At 43.9% G+C, this 16,064-nt stretch overlaps 1 protein-coding gene across 1 annotated transcript; it reads left to right on the top strand.

The window, feature by feature from the left end:
• The first annotated feature begins 1,341 nt into the window (after positions 1-1,341).
• On the top strand, positions 1,342-10,441 carry LOC309346608 (phospholipase A2 inhibitor and Ly6/PLAUR domain-containing protein-like). The gene is made up of 6 exons (XM_081870490.1): positions 1,342-1,484; positions 6,495-6,611; positions 7,231-7,383; positions 8,561-8,716; positions 9,978-10,125; positions 10,410-10,441. Exons 1-6 carry the CDS (start codon positions 1,433-1,435, stop codon positions 10,432-10,434), a joined length of 651 nt encoding a protein of 216 aa, XP_081726616.1. The 5' UTR covers positions 1,342-1,432; the 3' UTR covers positions 10,435-10,441.
• Positions 10,442-16,064: the final 5,623 nt, after the last annotated feature.

Raw genomic sequence — 16,064 nt, 5'->3', positions numbered from 1 at the left:
TTCTGTTGTGTATATAAGGTTGTACGGGAACAATCAACCCCCATCAATTTGTTAGTTTTACAAAAGGTCTTGAAGGGTTATCCAGACCCAAATGATATTACTTACAATTTGAAAGGTTTTAGGATCCTGTGTCATATATACACATATTAGTCTGAGAGTTTTTCAGTTTAGCCAAAGCTTGAAATCAGTGAAACAGATGGAGGTCATTATTTTAAAAAGATTGCTAAGGAAGTTGGTAAGGGTAGAGAACTAGGTCCATTCCTCACTCCTTGCATGCCTTGCATTTCCCCTGGTCAAATCCCTGCTATTTGTGGTCCTGAAAACAGTATAGAGCAAATTTTGATTCATGCATCTTTGATCCTTTCCAAAATGTGGGTCAGTCAAGATGTGCACCTGTGCTTAGTGCACTGTGTGTCCTTTGAGAGTGCAGTGGGGTTGCTGCCCAGGTGTGCCATACGAACCCAGATGGGCAAGGTTGTTTTAGAACAATCTAAGGGCCATATTTCCACTTTTAGTCGTACTATTAAGTGGCTGAATTTTGGGAAATAGTCTTTTAGCAAAATAATTCAGTTACTCCGCAGGATTTCTTGCTAGTACTTTCTCTAGCACTGAGAACAGTCAGGGGCACTCACTGTATTCTGCTCAGCACCTACTAAAAACATTCTTGTTTAGACAAGCCTACTGAGATGCTTAGAAAGTTTTTGCAATTTTAATCTGTTTTAGTATTTTAACCCTTGTATATTCTGATTTTTCTCAAATTTAAATTTAATTCGAAGGATAAATCTGAAATATATTTGACATACTTGCATGTGGGGCTTTCATGTTTTATATAGACTTACTGTTCCATCTCCATCCAATATACCTTTAAGTTTATAACCATCTCACAAAAACTCCTGCATCGACTTCTATCACTTTAATGCAGTGACAACTCTGAAATGCTCCTACTGTCATCATAATGCAACCCCTTGTGAAGGTGATACATCTGAGGCCTGCAGTTCCACCCTCCCCTGTGCAGTGAGTACTGTGTGGTGCAATAGAATGAACTTACACAGACAATGATCTGGATTAAAAATAGTGTAGGTGGAATTTGGGCTCAGACATTGGCTGTATATCCATTTCAGGGTATCCATGTAATATAAAGCTAATATGAGTTACGAGTAAATTGAAAAATAATTATATAGAAAAAGAATTCTGAGAAGTGTCTGGCAACAGCTAATGGAACTAAAAAATGAATAAATCAGCCAATTTTGGCACAGAGCTTTGAATTTCTTGGCAAACACACAGTATCCACTCCCAGACCTCACTGAACCATTTATTCCCAAGAGTTGCCCACAACATGTCTATAGCCTTTAAATATCTCCATGTAAGACTCTACCAGCATCAGTTCTCTGCCTTGGTACATCTCTGCTCTGAGTCTCCAAATCTTTCAAGAATGCAGAAAGCACTTCTGAGCACCTGCCTCCTCTTGGCCCTGCTTTCTCCAGGTAAGTAGGAACCAGCAGAATTGGATTCTTTTAATCATCTTTTGATGACACTGAAAATGTTTACTCCTGGGGATGGAAGGAGAGTGAGTAAAATAGATGAGCATAATGGAGTGTAAGGACACCTGTGTTACAAGGAAAGTAGGAGAGAGTCAACTCAAAGGTTTAAGCACTTAAGCCATAACAGCCAAATATAGTCTATTCCAAACATGTATTTATGTGATGGAGGAATCTGACTAACCATAATATGGCAGCCCTGTTTAGGGAAGCTTTTAATGTTTGATGCATTGCTGTATTTTAATATTGTGTTGGAAGCCACCCAGAGTGGCTGGGGAAACCCAGCCAGATGGGCAGAGTATAAATAAATTATTGTTGTTGTTGTTGTTGTTGTTGTTGTTGTTGTTGTTGTATAAGTAAATAAGGTCAATGCAGAGGTCAGGTCTGGAAAAGCGTAGTAATCTGAACTGAGTGCGAGTAGCTCTTGCCTTATTGGTTGGCCATCTGGATACTGTACAAATAAGAATTGTTGATATTACTGATGGGAAAGAGTTTAGCTTCAAAAAATGTTTTATTCAATAACACAGAGCATTTTAGTAAGCACTTTGCTACCAAATATCTTTAGGACAGGTTCATTCAGCTGCCCTCCCTTATTGTGATAGAACTTCATCAATTCCCCTATGGTTTTCTGTGTTTGAATTTCATTGTGTCCATCTGACACTTCCAAGATGGGTTTAACCAAACAGGATACATAGGGATTTCATGAGCAGGTATGTCCTATAGCTTGCTGATCTAAACTACATTTATACCTAGGACTGCTTTTGCCAAAAATCTTCTTCTTCTTGTTGTTGTTTAGTCATTTAGTCTTGTCCGACTCTTCGTGACCCCATGGACCAGAGCACGCCAGGCACTCCTGTCTTCCACTGCCTCCCGCAGTTTGGTCAAACTCATGCTAGTAGCTTTGAGAACACTGTCCAACCATCTCGTCCTCTGTCATTCCCTTCTCCTTGTGCCCTCCATCTTTCCCAACATCAGGGTCTTTTCCAGGGAGTCTTCTCTTCTCATGAGGTGGCCAAAGTATTGGCGCCTCAGCTTCATGATCTGTCCTTCCAGTGAGCACTCAGGGCTGATCTCCTTAAGAATGGAGAGGGTTGATGTTCTTGCAGTCCATGCCATGGTGAAGGGACTTGAATAACTCAGAGAAGCTATGAGCTATGCCGTGCAAGGCCACCCAAGATGGACAGGTCATAGTGGAGAGTTTTGACCAAACATGATCCACCTGGAGCAGGAACCGGCAAGCCACTCCAGTATCCCTGCCAAGAAAACTCCATGGACAAAGACAACAGCCAAAATCTTAATCTTGCTTAATCTTGCTCTTAGAGTAATTTATAGATAGGTTTTCTTATTGACAGTATGTACTGAACACCTCCAAATAATTTTTGAGGCTCCATTGTGAAAGAGAGGAGGAGACTTCCGGGTTAGCGCCTCTCACAATGGCGGAATTCCTCTGATCGGGAGGAATTTATTCCGTGGAAACAGGGTCTGGCCGCCACGGCGAAGGCGGAGACCCACTAAAAATCACAGGCGGGAGAAGCCTGTGAACCTGGGATTCGGCTGGCACCTTTTGCGCCTCCCCTACTCACGGGGAGACCCGGTTTCGGGGATCCGGAGTGACGTGGGGTGAACGGCGCGGTGCTTCGAATTGATTGCTTCTTTCACGGAGTGAAGCCGCATTGCTGTTGCCGGAGAGCGCTGACTTTTTCCTGTGGACAATTCGATTTTAAACAACTACCCGTGAGTAGAACGGAAAATTGGACCTATAAATGTCTTAATTTGGCACCGAAACGGGAAGGTTTTAAGCAGGAAGTCCGCCTTCCCCTTTTGTAAATAGACTGAAGCAAAGACACTGCAAGCTAAGGTCTTGGAAAGTCTTCTGCAAAGGATTAAACTTCCATTGATTAAAACTATTAAACCCCCCTTGGAAGCAGGAGAAGAGGGGGGAAATTTTGGATCGCGCAAGCCTGCAGGAGAGAGTGTTGAAAATTAAATCACCACAGCTCCGAACCTGGAAAGGGTTCTGCCAGTAAGATTGACGTTTTGAAGTTCATTGGCTGTGAATAGAACATATTTTGACAGTTAGCTAAATAAGAGAAAGACATTGTTTCCATTGTCCTCTTCTGCGTTTAAAAAGGAGGAAAAGTAACTGCAAATTGAAACTATATTTACTGTTTGAACTGTCCTTAAAAGGATTGACACAAATAGAAACTGTTTCCCTCTAGAGGGAGCTTTTGAAACTGTTATAAGAGCTGAGCTGGGGGAACCAGCTGCAAGATAAGAGACTGTGAGAATCAGGGATTGACCTTGGACTATTTGAGAATGTCGACAGAAGAAACTTTAGTGATTGCATTATGCAAGATAAGTCACTCGTTGGAACAATTCCACAAGAAGACAGATGTCATGACTACTAAAATTGATAAAAAGTTGGCTTCCAGGTGGAAAAATCAAAATTGGAAACAGAATTGTTAGATCCCAAAACTAAGAATTTGTCAAGAATGTATAATTTGCTGATGAAATGGAACACTCAGGATGAAATGGTGAAATCTGCTATGATTAAATGGGCACAAGATGTTGGACATAACATTATGATGGCTGACTGGGAACAGTTATGGACCACAGGTATGAAATTTACGGCATGTAATGCCCTAAGAGAGAATTTAATGAAAATGATTTACAGGTGGTACATGACACCAGTCAAGCTTGCAAAAATTTACCATTTGCCCGAAAATAAATGTTGGAAATGTAATGAGACTGAAGGTACATTCTTTCACCTTTGGTGGACATGCCCAAGGATTAAGACATTCTGGGAGATGATTTACAATGAAATGAAAAAGGTATTTAAATATACCTTTCTGAAGAAACCAGAGGCCTTTCTCCTGGGCATGGTTGGCCAATTGGTGCCAAAGAAGGACAGAACTTTCTTTATGTATGCAACAACAGCAGCAAGAATACTCATCGCGAAGTATTGGAAGACACAAAATTTACCCACCCGGGAAGATTGGCAGATGAAGTTGATGGACTATATGGAATTGGCGGAAATGACTGGCAGAATTCGCGACCAGGGAGAAGAGTCGGTGGAAGAAGATTGGAAAAAAATTAAAGATTATTTACAGAAATATTGTAAAATTAATGAGCTATAGAAAAATAGTGGAATGAAGTTATATGGCTTTGGCAGAAATGTTATAAGGAACTAGGTACAGATAGATTGTTAATGTATTAAAGGGAAAAAAAAAAGGTTAGAATATGTTAAGATTAATTACAGGACAGAAAATAGATGAAGATGGAAAGGAATTGCTGAAACAGTTAATTGAAGTGGAATACAAAAAGGGAGGCGTGAGGAAGTCAATGAAACAAGTGAATGAAAGTTAAGATTTAAAATATTGGAAGTGTTTTTAATTGTTTTTGTTTTGTTTTGTTAATTCAATGTTTTATGTAGTGTTTTTGTTTTTGTTTTTGTATTTTATTATGTTGATTTGTTTAATTCTTTTTCTTTCTTTTTGTAAACTTTAAACTCTTAATAAATACCGGTATTATTTTTTAAAAAAAGTGAAAGAGAGAAGAGCACAAAATTTACTTATTTATTTATTACTTATTAAATTTGTATACCGCCCTTCATTCAAAAATCACAGGACAGTTCACTACATAAAACAATCAACACACATCAAGATTCTGTTCCTAATTACTGGGATGGGAATGTTGCATTGGCACCCAGTCATTACTATCAAAGTGACAGCCTTACAGTTTAAAACATATTTACCCGCTTGTCTGCCACCTACTTAGGAAATTGACACCTTCTCCCACTTTAAAGTATTTTGGCTTGTTTGTAAAACAGCACTAGGGTGATCAACATGCATTTGCCTTCATAAATTTAATGTATAAATCTGAAATATATTTGATATACTGTATTCTTCGCCCTATAGGGCGTACTGGCCCATAGGGCGCACCTAGTTTTCAGGGGAGGGGAGAAATCAAGGAAAAAAATATGATTCCCTCACCCCCGCAGCTCTGGGAGCAGCGTACAGGCCGCACGCAGCCTGTGCACTACTCCAAGACCTTCTCCCTGCTTTTACGGGAGGTGGCAGAATTCCCCCACCTCCCACAAAAACCCTCAGGAGCCGCGTGCGACTCCTGCGGGCTTTTCGACCAGGAGGAAGAAGGGTCTGAAACGGCCAGTCAGTCCCTTGTCCCTCCTCGGGTAAAAGCCCCCAAGAGCAGCACGCTCTTTAAAGGGTACGCGGCATCCTGCAGGCTTTTCTACGAGGTGGGGGAATTCGCCCACCTCGTAGAAAAGCCAACAGAAGCCGCACAGCCTTTAAAGAGCGTGCGGCTTCTGCGTGCTTTTGCGGGAGGTGGGGGAATTCCCCCATCTCCCGCAAAAGCCCACAGGAGGGAGAAGGGACTGACTCGGCCAGTCAGTCTCTTCTCCCTCCTTGGGTAAAAGCCCCAAGAGCGGAGCGCTCTTTAAGTCTGCGCGGGTCCTGTGGGCTTTTCGACCCAGCTTGTGGGGCTGGCGCTGGGGCGAAGCGCTACTTTCCCCCACCGCCAGCCTCCAAACCAGGTCGGAGAGTAGCGGGAAGGCGTCACATGCCTTCCCGCTACCCCCCTGATCCTCTGGGGCTGGCGCTGGGGGGAAGCGCTGCTTTCCCCCACCGCCAGCCTCAAAGAGCAGACTCTCCTGGCTTCAGCGAAAGCAACACGAAGCCTCCGGAGCGCAGGCTTCAGAGGCTTCGTATTGCTATCGCTGAAGCCAAGGAGCCTGCATTTGCCCCATAGGACGCACACACATGTCCCCTTCATTTTTGGAGGGGAAAAAGTGCGTCCTATAGGGCGAAAAATATGGTACTTGCATGTGGGGTTCTCATGTTTTATATCGACTTAACTTTCCATTTCCATCCAATGTATCATTAAGCTCATTACCATCTCAGGAAATCTGCACCAACCTCTATCTCCTTTATACAGTGACATCTCTGGAATGTTCTGACTGTCATAGTAGGGCAACTTCATGCAAAAACGATGGATCTACAATCTGTTACTCTAATAAAATCTGTGTTTCTGGTGTTCTGGATAACAATATAGGTGAGCTGAAACTTTTCAATTACTCTTGTTCACCCCATGTTCATGTGTAAATTAATATAATTTTTAAAATTATAACTTGCATTTAAATACCAGCTTTTTTCTAAAGAGCACAATGTGCTGTACATGGTTTTCGGTACCAGTCGCAGTGCCACCCTCCTTTGTGTGAGGTGTGATTTAATGAACTCACACAGAAAATGATCTAGATTAAAAATGGCCACAACTTTATTGATTACAGGTGTAGGTAGAATTTTGGCTCAGGCATTGGTTGTAAATCCATTCCAATCTCCTGCTGGAGGGTGAAACCACTTCAGGGTCATGTCATGAAATATGGCCTCTCACAAGGCGCCAATCTACCCAGATTGACTTGACTTGATAAGGACATTGCTGGGAATGGAGACTTCCATCGAGACCCTTCTAATGCAGTACCCTGATTAGGCTGCTGGCTCAGGACAGGGTGGTTAGGTTCATCTATTGATTCAAGAACTGTGCATTATGTAGTTTTTCATTGAAGAGTAAACAATTTAGTTAATGGGAAGCATCATTAAAAATAAATACATTTCGAGGGAGTTAATCAGAATTCTCACAGATCTTGTGATTTGTTTCCTTTTGTTCTTTGCAGTTTCAAAGTATAAAGTGGCAACTTTCCGGGGATGTAGCAAGTCCGAACGTTGCCACTCAGGTGATTACAGTTTAACTTCAGCCAATGGTAAATACCTCCAGATGAAGGTCTTCTGCTGCGGAACAGAAGATTGTAATAAGGAACCTCTCTATGGTGAGTATCTGCATCTCTGTAAGTTAATGGCTTATTAACCCGTCATATAACTTCCACCCAGTTACAGGCAAAGGAGAGCATCTTTGTCTTTCCATCCATTCAGACACTAGGTGCAAGGGTCTGATAGGTATCTACAACTGACCCTTGAATTACTCAAGTTACAAGAAAGGAGATTCCAACTAAACTTCAGGTAAAACTTTCTGACATTAAGAGCTGCTTTACAGTGGCATGGTCTCAATCAAGACAGTGTAGAATCACCTTATTGGAGGTTTTGAAGCAGATTGGATGGCCATCTGTCCTGGATGCTTTAGCTAGGTATCCTGCATTACAGGGGGGTGGACTAGATCAGTGTTTCCCAACCTTGTGCCTCCAGCTGTTTTTGAACTACAACTCCCATCATCCCTGACTAGCAAGACCAGTGGCAAGGGATGATGGGAATTGTAGTCCACAAACAGCTGGAGGCACAAGGTTGGGAAACACTGGACTAGATGACCCTTAGGGTCCCTTCCAGCTCAACAGTTCCATGATTCTACAATGAATCTGGAATGGATGAAGTAGATGATCAGTCAAACTTCACACATGTATGGGCTGGGGCTGGAGGCATGGATGTGGAAATTCTGGACATAGCTCTACCAAATTTGGGTTCTGGGTCTGCCGACTACGTGCTTGCACCCATAGACAGAGACGAGATTACTTCTAAGAGAATGCAGCTGACTGTAGCTTCACATACCTTGCTAGATTACCATATACAGTGGTACCTTGGGTTAAGAACTTAATTTGTTCTGGAGGTCCGTTTTTAAGCTGAGGTACCACTTTAGTGAATGGGGCCTCCCGCTGCCGTCACGCCTCTGGAGCACGATTTCTGTTCTCATCCTGAAGCAAAGTTCTTAACCCGAGGTACTATTTCTGGGTAAGCGGAGTCTGTAACCTGAGGCATCTGGAACCTGAAGCGTCTGTAACCCGAGGTACCACTGTACAAAGTAAGAACTACGGAAAAAAGAATGAAAATGAGCATACCTGACAAAAGGTGTAACACAAAATCATTATTTATAGACACTCAGCAGATGTTACTGTTCTGCAAAGCTGATGGCAAATATAGAGTACAATATGGAGGTAGCACTTCCAGCTATGGTTAGAAGTGCATCCATATACTAACTGTAGGTTTTTACTTTGATAGTTTCACCTCGTGAGGATCTTTCCCCCAATGGTTTAGAGTGCCCAGCCTGCCTCGACCACACCTATTTAGGATCAAATTTCAATTGCGAAAGTCAGGGGACTGTCAGCTGCCTTGGCAATGAGACCAAGTGCATTGACTATACTTCCCTGGCTTCATGTGAGTATTATTTCCAATCAGCCAAGAAAATCTGCTCCTCTGTCTCTTTGTCACTGCCAAAAAAGCAATGACTAATCTTTGTTTGCTTTTTATATATGTTATGTGTATATAGCTTTGATTTCTTTCTCTGAGGAAAAGGAGGATGCTCTAGTCCTGTTTTGGGTTCCAATCTACCCCCGCTAAAATTACGTAAGAACTAGAGAGGACAGACTCACTCATGGGCAGGGTTTTGCATTGTGTGGGGTGTTTACGAAGGTACAGTATGCTCCTCAAGGGATACAAGGGAGGGTGTAGGACCAGATAGCACTGTCCTGTCTTGCATTTCTGAAGTACAGAAAGCATTGGTTTAATGTGTAGAAATCATTTATAGTCTGGCTTCTAGTAGAAGGTTTTGGTAATTTCTACATATTTCTAATACAAGCTAGTGCAAGCTTGGATTTTCCAGCTAACAAGTAAGTTTCTCTTCTGTTTTGGGTTCCAATCTACACCCGTTATAATTAGGTAAGAACTAGAGGGGACAGACTCACTCAGGGGCAGGGTTTTGCATTGTGCGGGGAGTATAAACAAGTACAACAGGCTCCTTAAAGCACACCCTTTTCCACTAATGCACAAGGGGCATCAGGGCAGAGGGATACAAGGGAAGGTGCAGAATCAGCCCGCACATGACTGCTCCTCTGCACAGCAGTATGAACCATTGAGTGCTGGTCCAGGAGGACTGTGTCTTGCCACACACCTTGGCCAAAAGTTTTTTTAAAAAGGAGGCTGGGAGAAAGAAACATTCTGCCAGTGCACAACTATTCATTTTTCCTCAGAAATTAGTTGCATTGAGTTCTTGGATCCTGATACCAGCACAGCTTCCTGTTGGTGCCACTCAGCTGATTTGCATTGACAGCAACAAGGAGTTCAGCCTATTGACTGTGACTGCAAGCCCTGCTTCTCAAGCAGCAATTCAGAGTGGCTTTCAAGGCTCCCGGTTGTTCTGCAGCAGCAGCAGATCTACCTGACACATATCACTTGTGATGTGTTGTTGGTGTAAGGCAATTGGGGATAGCTTTGGTAAAAGCGACAAATTTAGCCACCTGCTGGGCTTCATTGGCTAACAGGTTAAGGTTCCTAAGGCATGCACTAGTGATAGTTTGCTGACAGATTAATCATGCCATGTGTTGGTTGCAAACACCCTGAGCTTTTATAACCATGCTCTTTACTATATCCAAGGACCTAATAAAGAACTCATGTGAACCTTATGCTTTTTATTTCCCAGATTCAGTAATTAAGAAATTGAAACTCAAAGGCTGTGCAACTGAAGACGTCTGTGCCCTTAATGGAAAAAAGATTACACTTGGCCGTCTTAATTTGGATAGGATTGTAACCCAATGCTCTGATGCCACAAAGCAGATTGAGCTCGAAGGGTAGGTAGGAGAGAGGAAAGATCTCCTCCTTGTCAATTCCACCGTTCATGGTACCAGCAGAATATATTAACAGCTTATGGTGAGAGGAGGGGCTCACGCCTCCTGGGTTTTCTTTTTCACTATTGGTGGAATTCATGATCAAAATAAACTCTCCTGACACATAGAATCTGTATTCTGTATCTGTCTGTTTTGTATATGCAGAATGTATGGAATGATGAGAAAGGGTATTTGACGGGAAGTGTGAGAACTGACATAGTATTTTGTTCAAACCTACTTCCTTATAGGGACACAAGTGATGCTGTGGCCTAAACCAGTGTTCCCCAACCTTGGGCCTCCAGCTGTTTTTGGACTACAACTCCCATCATCCCTCGCTAGCAAGACCAGTGGTCAAGGATGATGGGAATTGTAGTCCAAAAACAGCTGGAGGCCCAAGGTTGGGGAACACTGGCCTAAACCACTGAGCCTAGGGGTTGCCGATTGGATGGCCGGTGGTTCGAATCCCTGCGACGTGGTGAGCTCCCATTGCTTGGTCCCTGTTCCTGCCAACCTAGCAGTTCGAAAGCACATCAAAGTGCAAGTAGATAAATAGGTACTGCTCTGGCGGGAAGGTAAACAGTGTTTCCATGCACTGCTCTGGTTTCGCCAGAAGCGGTTTAGTCATGCTGGCCACATGACCCGGAAAAACTGTCTGCGGAGAAACGTTGGCTCCCTTGGCCAGTAAAGCGAGATGAATGGCGCAACCCCAGAGTCGTTGGCAACACTTCCTTCTACTGCTAAATTTACATGGTAGCATGAACACACACAAACCCAAATGCAAGTGCCTCTGTCCTAATCAGCCAGATCTGTCTTCCATTCTCAGCATGTACTCTCATTATTTACCCCTTGTCGATGCTAACTAGGGCTGCAGTGCTCATCAGAATCATTTTTTTAAAATAATATTTATTAAAGTTTTAAAAGTTACAGAAAGAAAAGAAAAAGAATTAAACATAACAAAATCATACAATACAATACAAAGACAAAAATACTACATATACATAACAAAAGTAAAACAAAAACAATTTAAAAACCCACATCTAATACTTTCAATGTTGTTAACTTTCATTTACTTGTTTCAGCAACCTCCTCACACCTCCCTTTTTTTTGTATTCCACTTCGATTAATTGTTTCAGCAAATCCTTTCCATCTTCCTCAATTTTCTGTCCTATCATTTAACTTAACAAATTCTAACATTATTTTTTCCTTTAATCCATTTACAATCTATTGTACTTAATTCTTTATAGTATTTCTGCTAAAGCCATGTAACTTCATTCCAACATCTTTCTAACATTCCTTAATTTTACAATATTTCTGTAGATAATCTTTAAATTTCTTCCAATCTTCTTCCACCATCTCTTCTCCCTGGTCTCGGATTCTGCCAGTCATTTCTGCCAATTCCATGTAGTCCATCAACTTCAACTGCCACTCTTCCCGGGTGGGTAAATCTTGAGTCTTCCAATACTTTGCGATGAGTATTCTTGCTGCTGTTGTTACATACATTAAAAATGTTCCATCCTTCTTTGGCACCAATTGGCCGACCATGCCCAGGAGAAAGGCCTCTGGTTTCTTCAGGAAGGTATATTTAAATACCTTTATCATTTCATTATAGATCATCTCCCAGAATGTCTTAATCCTTGGACATGTCCACCAAAGGTGAAAGAATGTACCTTCAGTCTCATTACATTTCCAACATTTGTTTTCGGGCAAATGATAAATTTTTGCAAGCTTGACTGGTGTCATGTACCACCTGTAAATCATTTTCATTAAATTCTCTCTTAGGGCATTACATGCCATAAATTTCATACCTGTGGTCCATAACTGTTCCCAGTCAGCCATCATAATGTTATGTCCAACATTTTGTTCTTAAGGGGAGGGGTCAGGGCTGCCGGGGAGTGGGCCCCAGCCCACAAAATGGCTCAGGCATGTTCCACGGGGGGGATGCACTGGGACAACCAATCTCAGTGATCACGGGTAGGAGGAGGAGTTATGCTAAAACCAGACCATGTCATTACAGAGGAGGCAGGTTTAGTCGTTGTCTGAGGACTGTTCCTGCCTCCGGGTCTGGTCCTGACCGGATGGATACTAGAATCAGCAAGGGATACCCACATGACCTGAAGGTGCTGCTGTGCAATGCCAGGTCAATGATTCATAAGACCACTGCCATCCATGATCATGGATGGAGGACTTGACCTGGCATGTGTAACAGAGACTTGGTTGGATGAAGCAGATGGGCCGGTCCTTGCCGCTGCTTGTCCACCAGGTTTCTCTTACACACAGCAACCCAGGTCATGTGGGCGGGGAGGGGGGGTTCCTTTTGGTGTACCGACCTCCCTGCTGCACCAAGGATTCCCTGCCCGAGCTGCTTCAGGTCGTGGCGGATATTCTCCTGGAGACACCTAGCTTGGACGTCCTAGGGGATTTTAACATCCATGCCGACACGACCTTACAAGGGGCCACTCGGGACTTTGTGGAAAGAATGGCCTCCATGGGGCTGTCCCTGAATAAGTCTGGCCCAACCCATAGCCGCGGACATGCCTTGGACCTGGTGTTTACCTCTATGGATGTTGGTGATCTGACACTAAGTAAAAGCGAAACGAAAGAAGTGCCATGGTCAGATCACTTCCTGGTGCAACTGGACTTCTCTGCGACCCATCCCCTCTGCAGGGAGGTGGAACCAATTCGGATGGTCCGCCCCCGCCACTTAATGGATCCAAATGGTTTCCAGAGAGTGGTAGGGGATGCTTTATCCCATGTTGATGGCCTTTCAGCCGATTCCCTGGTGGCCCGCTGGAATGTGGAGTTAACCAGGGCTATTAACTGTTTGGCTCCGAAGCGCCCTCTCTGATTGCATGGAGCCCGGACAGCCCCGTGGTTTTCCACGGATCTGAGGGCAATGAAACAATCGTTGAGATGGCTAGAGCGCCGGTGGCAGATAACTCATTCCAAATCTGACTGGACACAGGTTAGAGCTCAACGTCGAGCCCACCAAGTGGCGTTAGCGACGGCGAAGAAGAATTTCTTTACCGCCTCTATTGCATCTGCAGAAAACAGCAGCAGGAGACTTTTTCAGGTGGTTCACAATTTAGCGGAACCACCTGCAACATTGGGGCCCAGTACGGGCCACATGTTCTCCTGCAATGATTTTGCAAAGTTTTTTGCAGATAAAATCGCTCAGATTCGGGAAGAAGTAGACTCCACCGTGGGAGCAGGGCCGGGGTGGGAGAGTGCTAGAGTTCTGTCTAGTCAAGTTGTGTGGATTCAATTCCAATCTGTTACCCCCGAGGATGTGGACAGGCTGCTTGGACGAGTGAAACCAACCACTTGTCTCCTTGATCCTTGCCCATCCTGGCTTATAAAAGCTAGCCGGGAAGGACTGGGCGATGGGCTTCGTGGGGTGGTGAATGCTTCCCTCCATGAGGGAGCCTTCCCAGACCCGCTGAAAGAGGCGGTTATTAAACCGCTTCTTAAAAAACCATCTTTAGATGTGGCCACGATGGCCAACTATCGCCCAGTCTCAAATCTTCCATTCTTGGGCAAGGTGATTGAGCGAGCGGTTGCCGAACAACTCCAGGCACGCCTGGAAGAAGCGGACCATTTGGATCCCTTCCAGTTGGGATTCAGGCCTCATCATGGGACTGAAACTGCCTTGGTCGCACTGGTTGATGATCTCCGGCGGGCTAGGGACAAAGGTGAGAGCTGTTTCCTAGTTCTGCTGGATCTCTCAGAGGCGTTTGAGACCATCGACCATAACATCCTTCTGGACCGTCTTGAGGGGCTGGGAGCTGGGGGCACTGTCATACAGTGGTTCCGCTCCTTCCTCCTGGGCCGTGTTCAGAAAGTGGTGGTGGGGGATGAGTGTTCAGACCCCTGGGCTCTCACTTGTGGGGTGCCTCAGGGTTCTGTCCTCTCCCCCATGCTTTTCAACATTTACATGCAGCCGCTGGGAGAGATCATCAGGAGGTTTGGGCTGGGTGTTCATCAGTATGCGGATGATACCCAGCTCTACCTCTCTTTTAAATCAGAACCAGTGAAGGCGGTGAAGGTCCTGTGTGAGTGTCTGGAGGTGGTTGGAGGATGGATGGCGGCTAACAGATTGAGGTTCAATCCTGACAAGACAGAAGTACTGTTTTGGGGGGACAGGAGGCGGGCGGGTGTGGAGGATTCCCTGGTCCTGAATGGGGTAACTGTGCCCCTGAAGGACCAGGTGCGCAGCCTGGGAGTCATTTTGGACTCACAGCTGTCCATGGAGGCACAGGTCAAATCTGTGTCCAGGGCAGCTGTTTACCAGTTCCATCTGGTACGTAGGCTGAGACCCTATCTGCCTGCGGACTGTCTCGCCAGAGTGGTGCATGCTCTGGTTATCTTCTGCTTGGACTACTGCAATGTGCTCTACGTGGGGCTACCTTTGAAGGTGACTCGGAAACTACAACTAATCCAGAATGCGGCAGCTAGACTGGTGACTGGGGGCGGCTGCCGAGACCATATAATACTGGTCTTGAAAGACCTACATTGGCTCCCAGTACGTTTCCGAGCACAATTCAAAGTGTTGGTGCTGACCTTTAAAGCCCTAAACGACCTCGGTCCAGTATACCTGAAGGAGCATCTCCACCCCCATCGTTCTGCCCGGACGCTGAGGTCCAGTGCCGAGGGCCCTCTGACGGTTCCCTCATTGCGAGAAGCAAAGCTACAGGGAACCAGGCAAAGGGCTTTCTCGGTAGTGGCGCCCGCCCTGTGGAACGCCCTCCCACGAGATGTCAAAGCGATAAACAACTACCTGATATTCAGAAGACATCTTAAGGCAGCCCTGTTCAGGGAAGTTTTTAACGTGTGATATTTTAGTGTATTTTTGGTTTCCATGGAAGCCGCCCAGAATGGCTGGGGAGGCCCAGCCAGATGGGCGGGGTATAAATAATAAATTATTATTATTATTATCTTGTGCCATTTAATCATAGCAGAATTCACCATTTCATCCTGAGTGTTCCATTTCAACAGCAAGTTATACATTCTTGACAAGTTCTTAGTTTTGGGATCTAACAATTCTATTTCCAATTTTGATTTTTCCACCTGGAAGCCCAATTTTTTATCTGTGTTATATACCTCCATTATTTGGTAGTAATGGAGCCAATCTCGCACTCTATTTTTTAATTTTTCAAAACTCTGCAATTTTATTCTGTCTCCATCTTGTTCCAAAATTTCCCAATATTTCGGCCATTTGGCCTCCATATTGAGTTTTTTCTGAGCCTTCGCTTCCATTGGTGACAACCATCTTGGGGTTTTATTTTCTAACAGATCCTTGAATCTCATCCAAACATTAAACAGTGCTTTTCTAACAATATTGTTTTTAAACGCTTTGTGTGCTTTAACCTTGTCGTACCACAAATATGCATGCCAACCAAATACATTGTTAAAACCTTCCAGATCCAGCACATCAGTGTTTTCAAGAAGCAGCCATTCTTTCAGCCAGCAAAATGCAGCTGATTCATAATAAAGTTTAAGGTCTGGCAGGGCAAATCCACCTCTTTCTTTAGCATCAGTTAATACCTTAAATTTTATTCGAGGCTTCTTGCCCTGCCAGACAAATCTAGAAATATCTCTCTGCCACCTCTTGAAACAGTCCATTTTGTCTAAAATTTGCAATGTTTGAAACAAAAACAGCATCCTTGGCAATACATTCATTTTTATCACTGCAATTCGGCCAAACAAGGAAAGCTTCAGGTTTGACCATATTTCAAGATCTTTTTTCACTTCTGACCAACATTTCTCATAGTTATCTTTAAACAGATTTACATTCTTAGCAGTCATATTCACCCCCAGGTATTTTACTTTCTTTACCAATGTTAAACCTGTCTCCTTCTGAAACCTCTCTTTCTCAATTGGTGTTAAATTTTTCTCAAGAACCTTAG

The sequence above is a fragment of the Podarcis erhardii genome (assembly GCF_964252035.2).
Source record: "Podarcis erhardii genome assembly, chromosome: 7".
NCBI classification, from domain to species: domain Eukaryota; kingdom Metazoa; phylum Chordata; class Lepidosauria; order Squamata; family Lacertidae; genus Podarcis; species Podarcis erhardii.
This window is presented reverse-complemented; position numbering and strand designations above follow the sequence as displayed.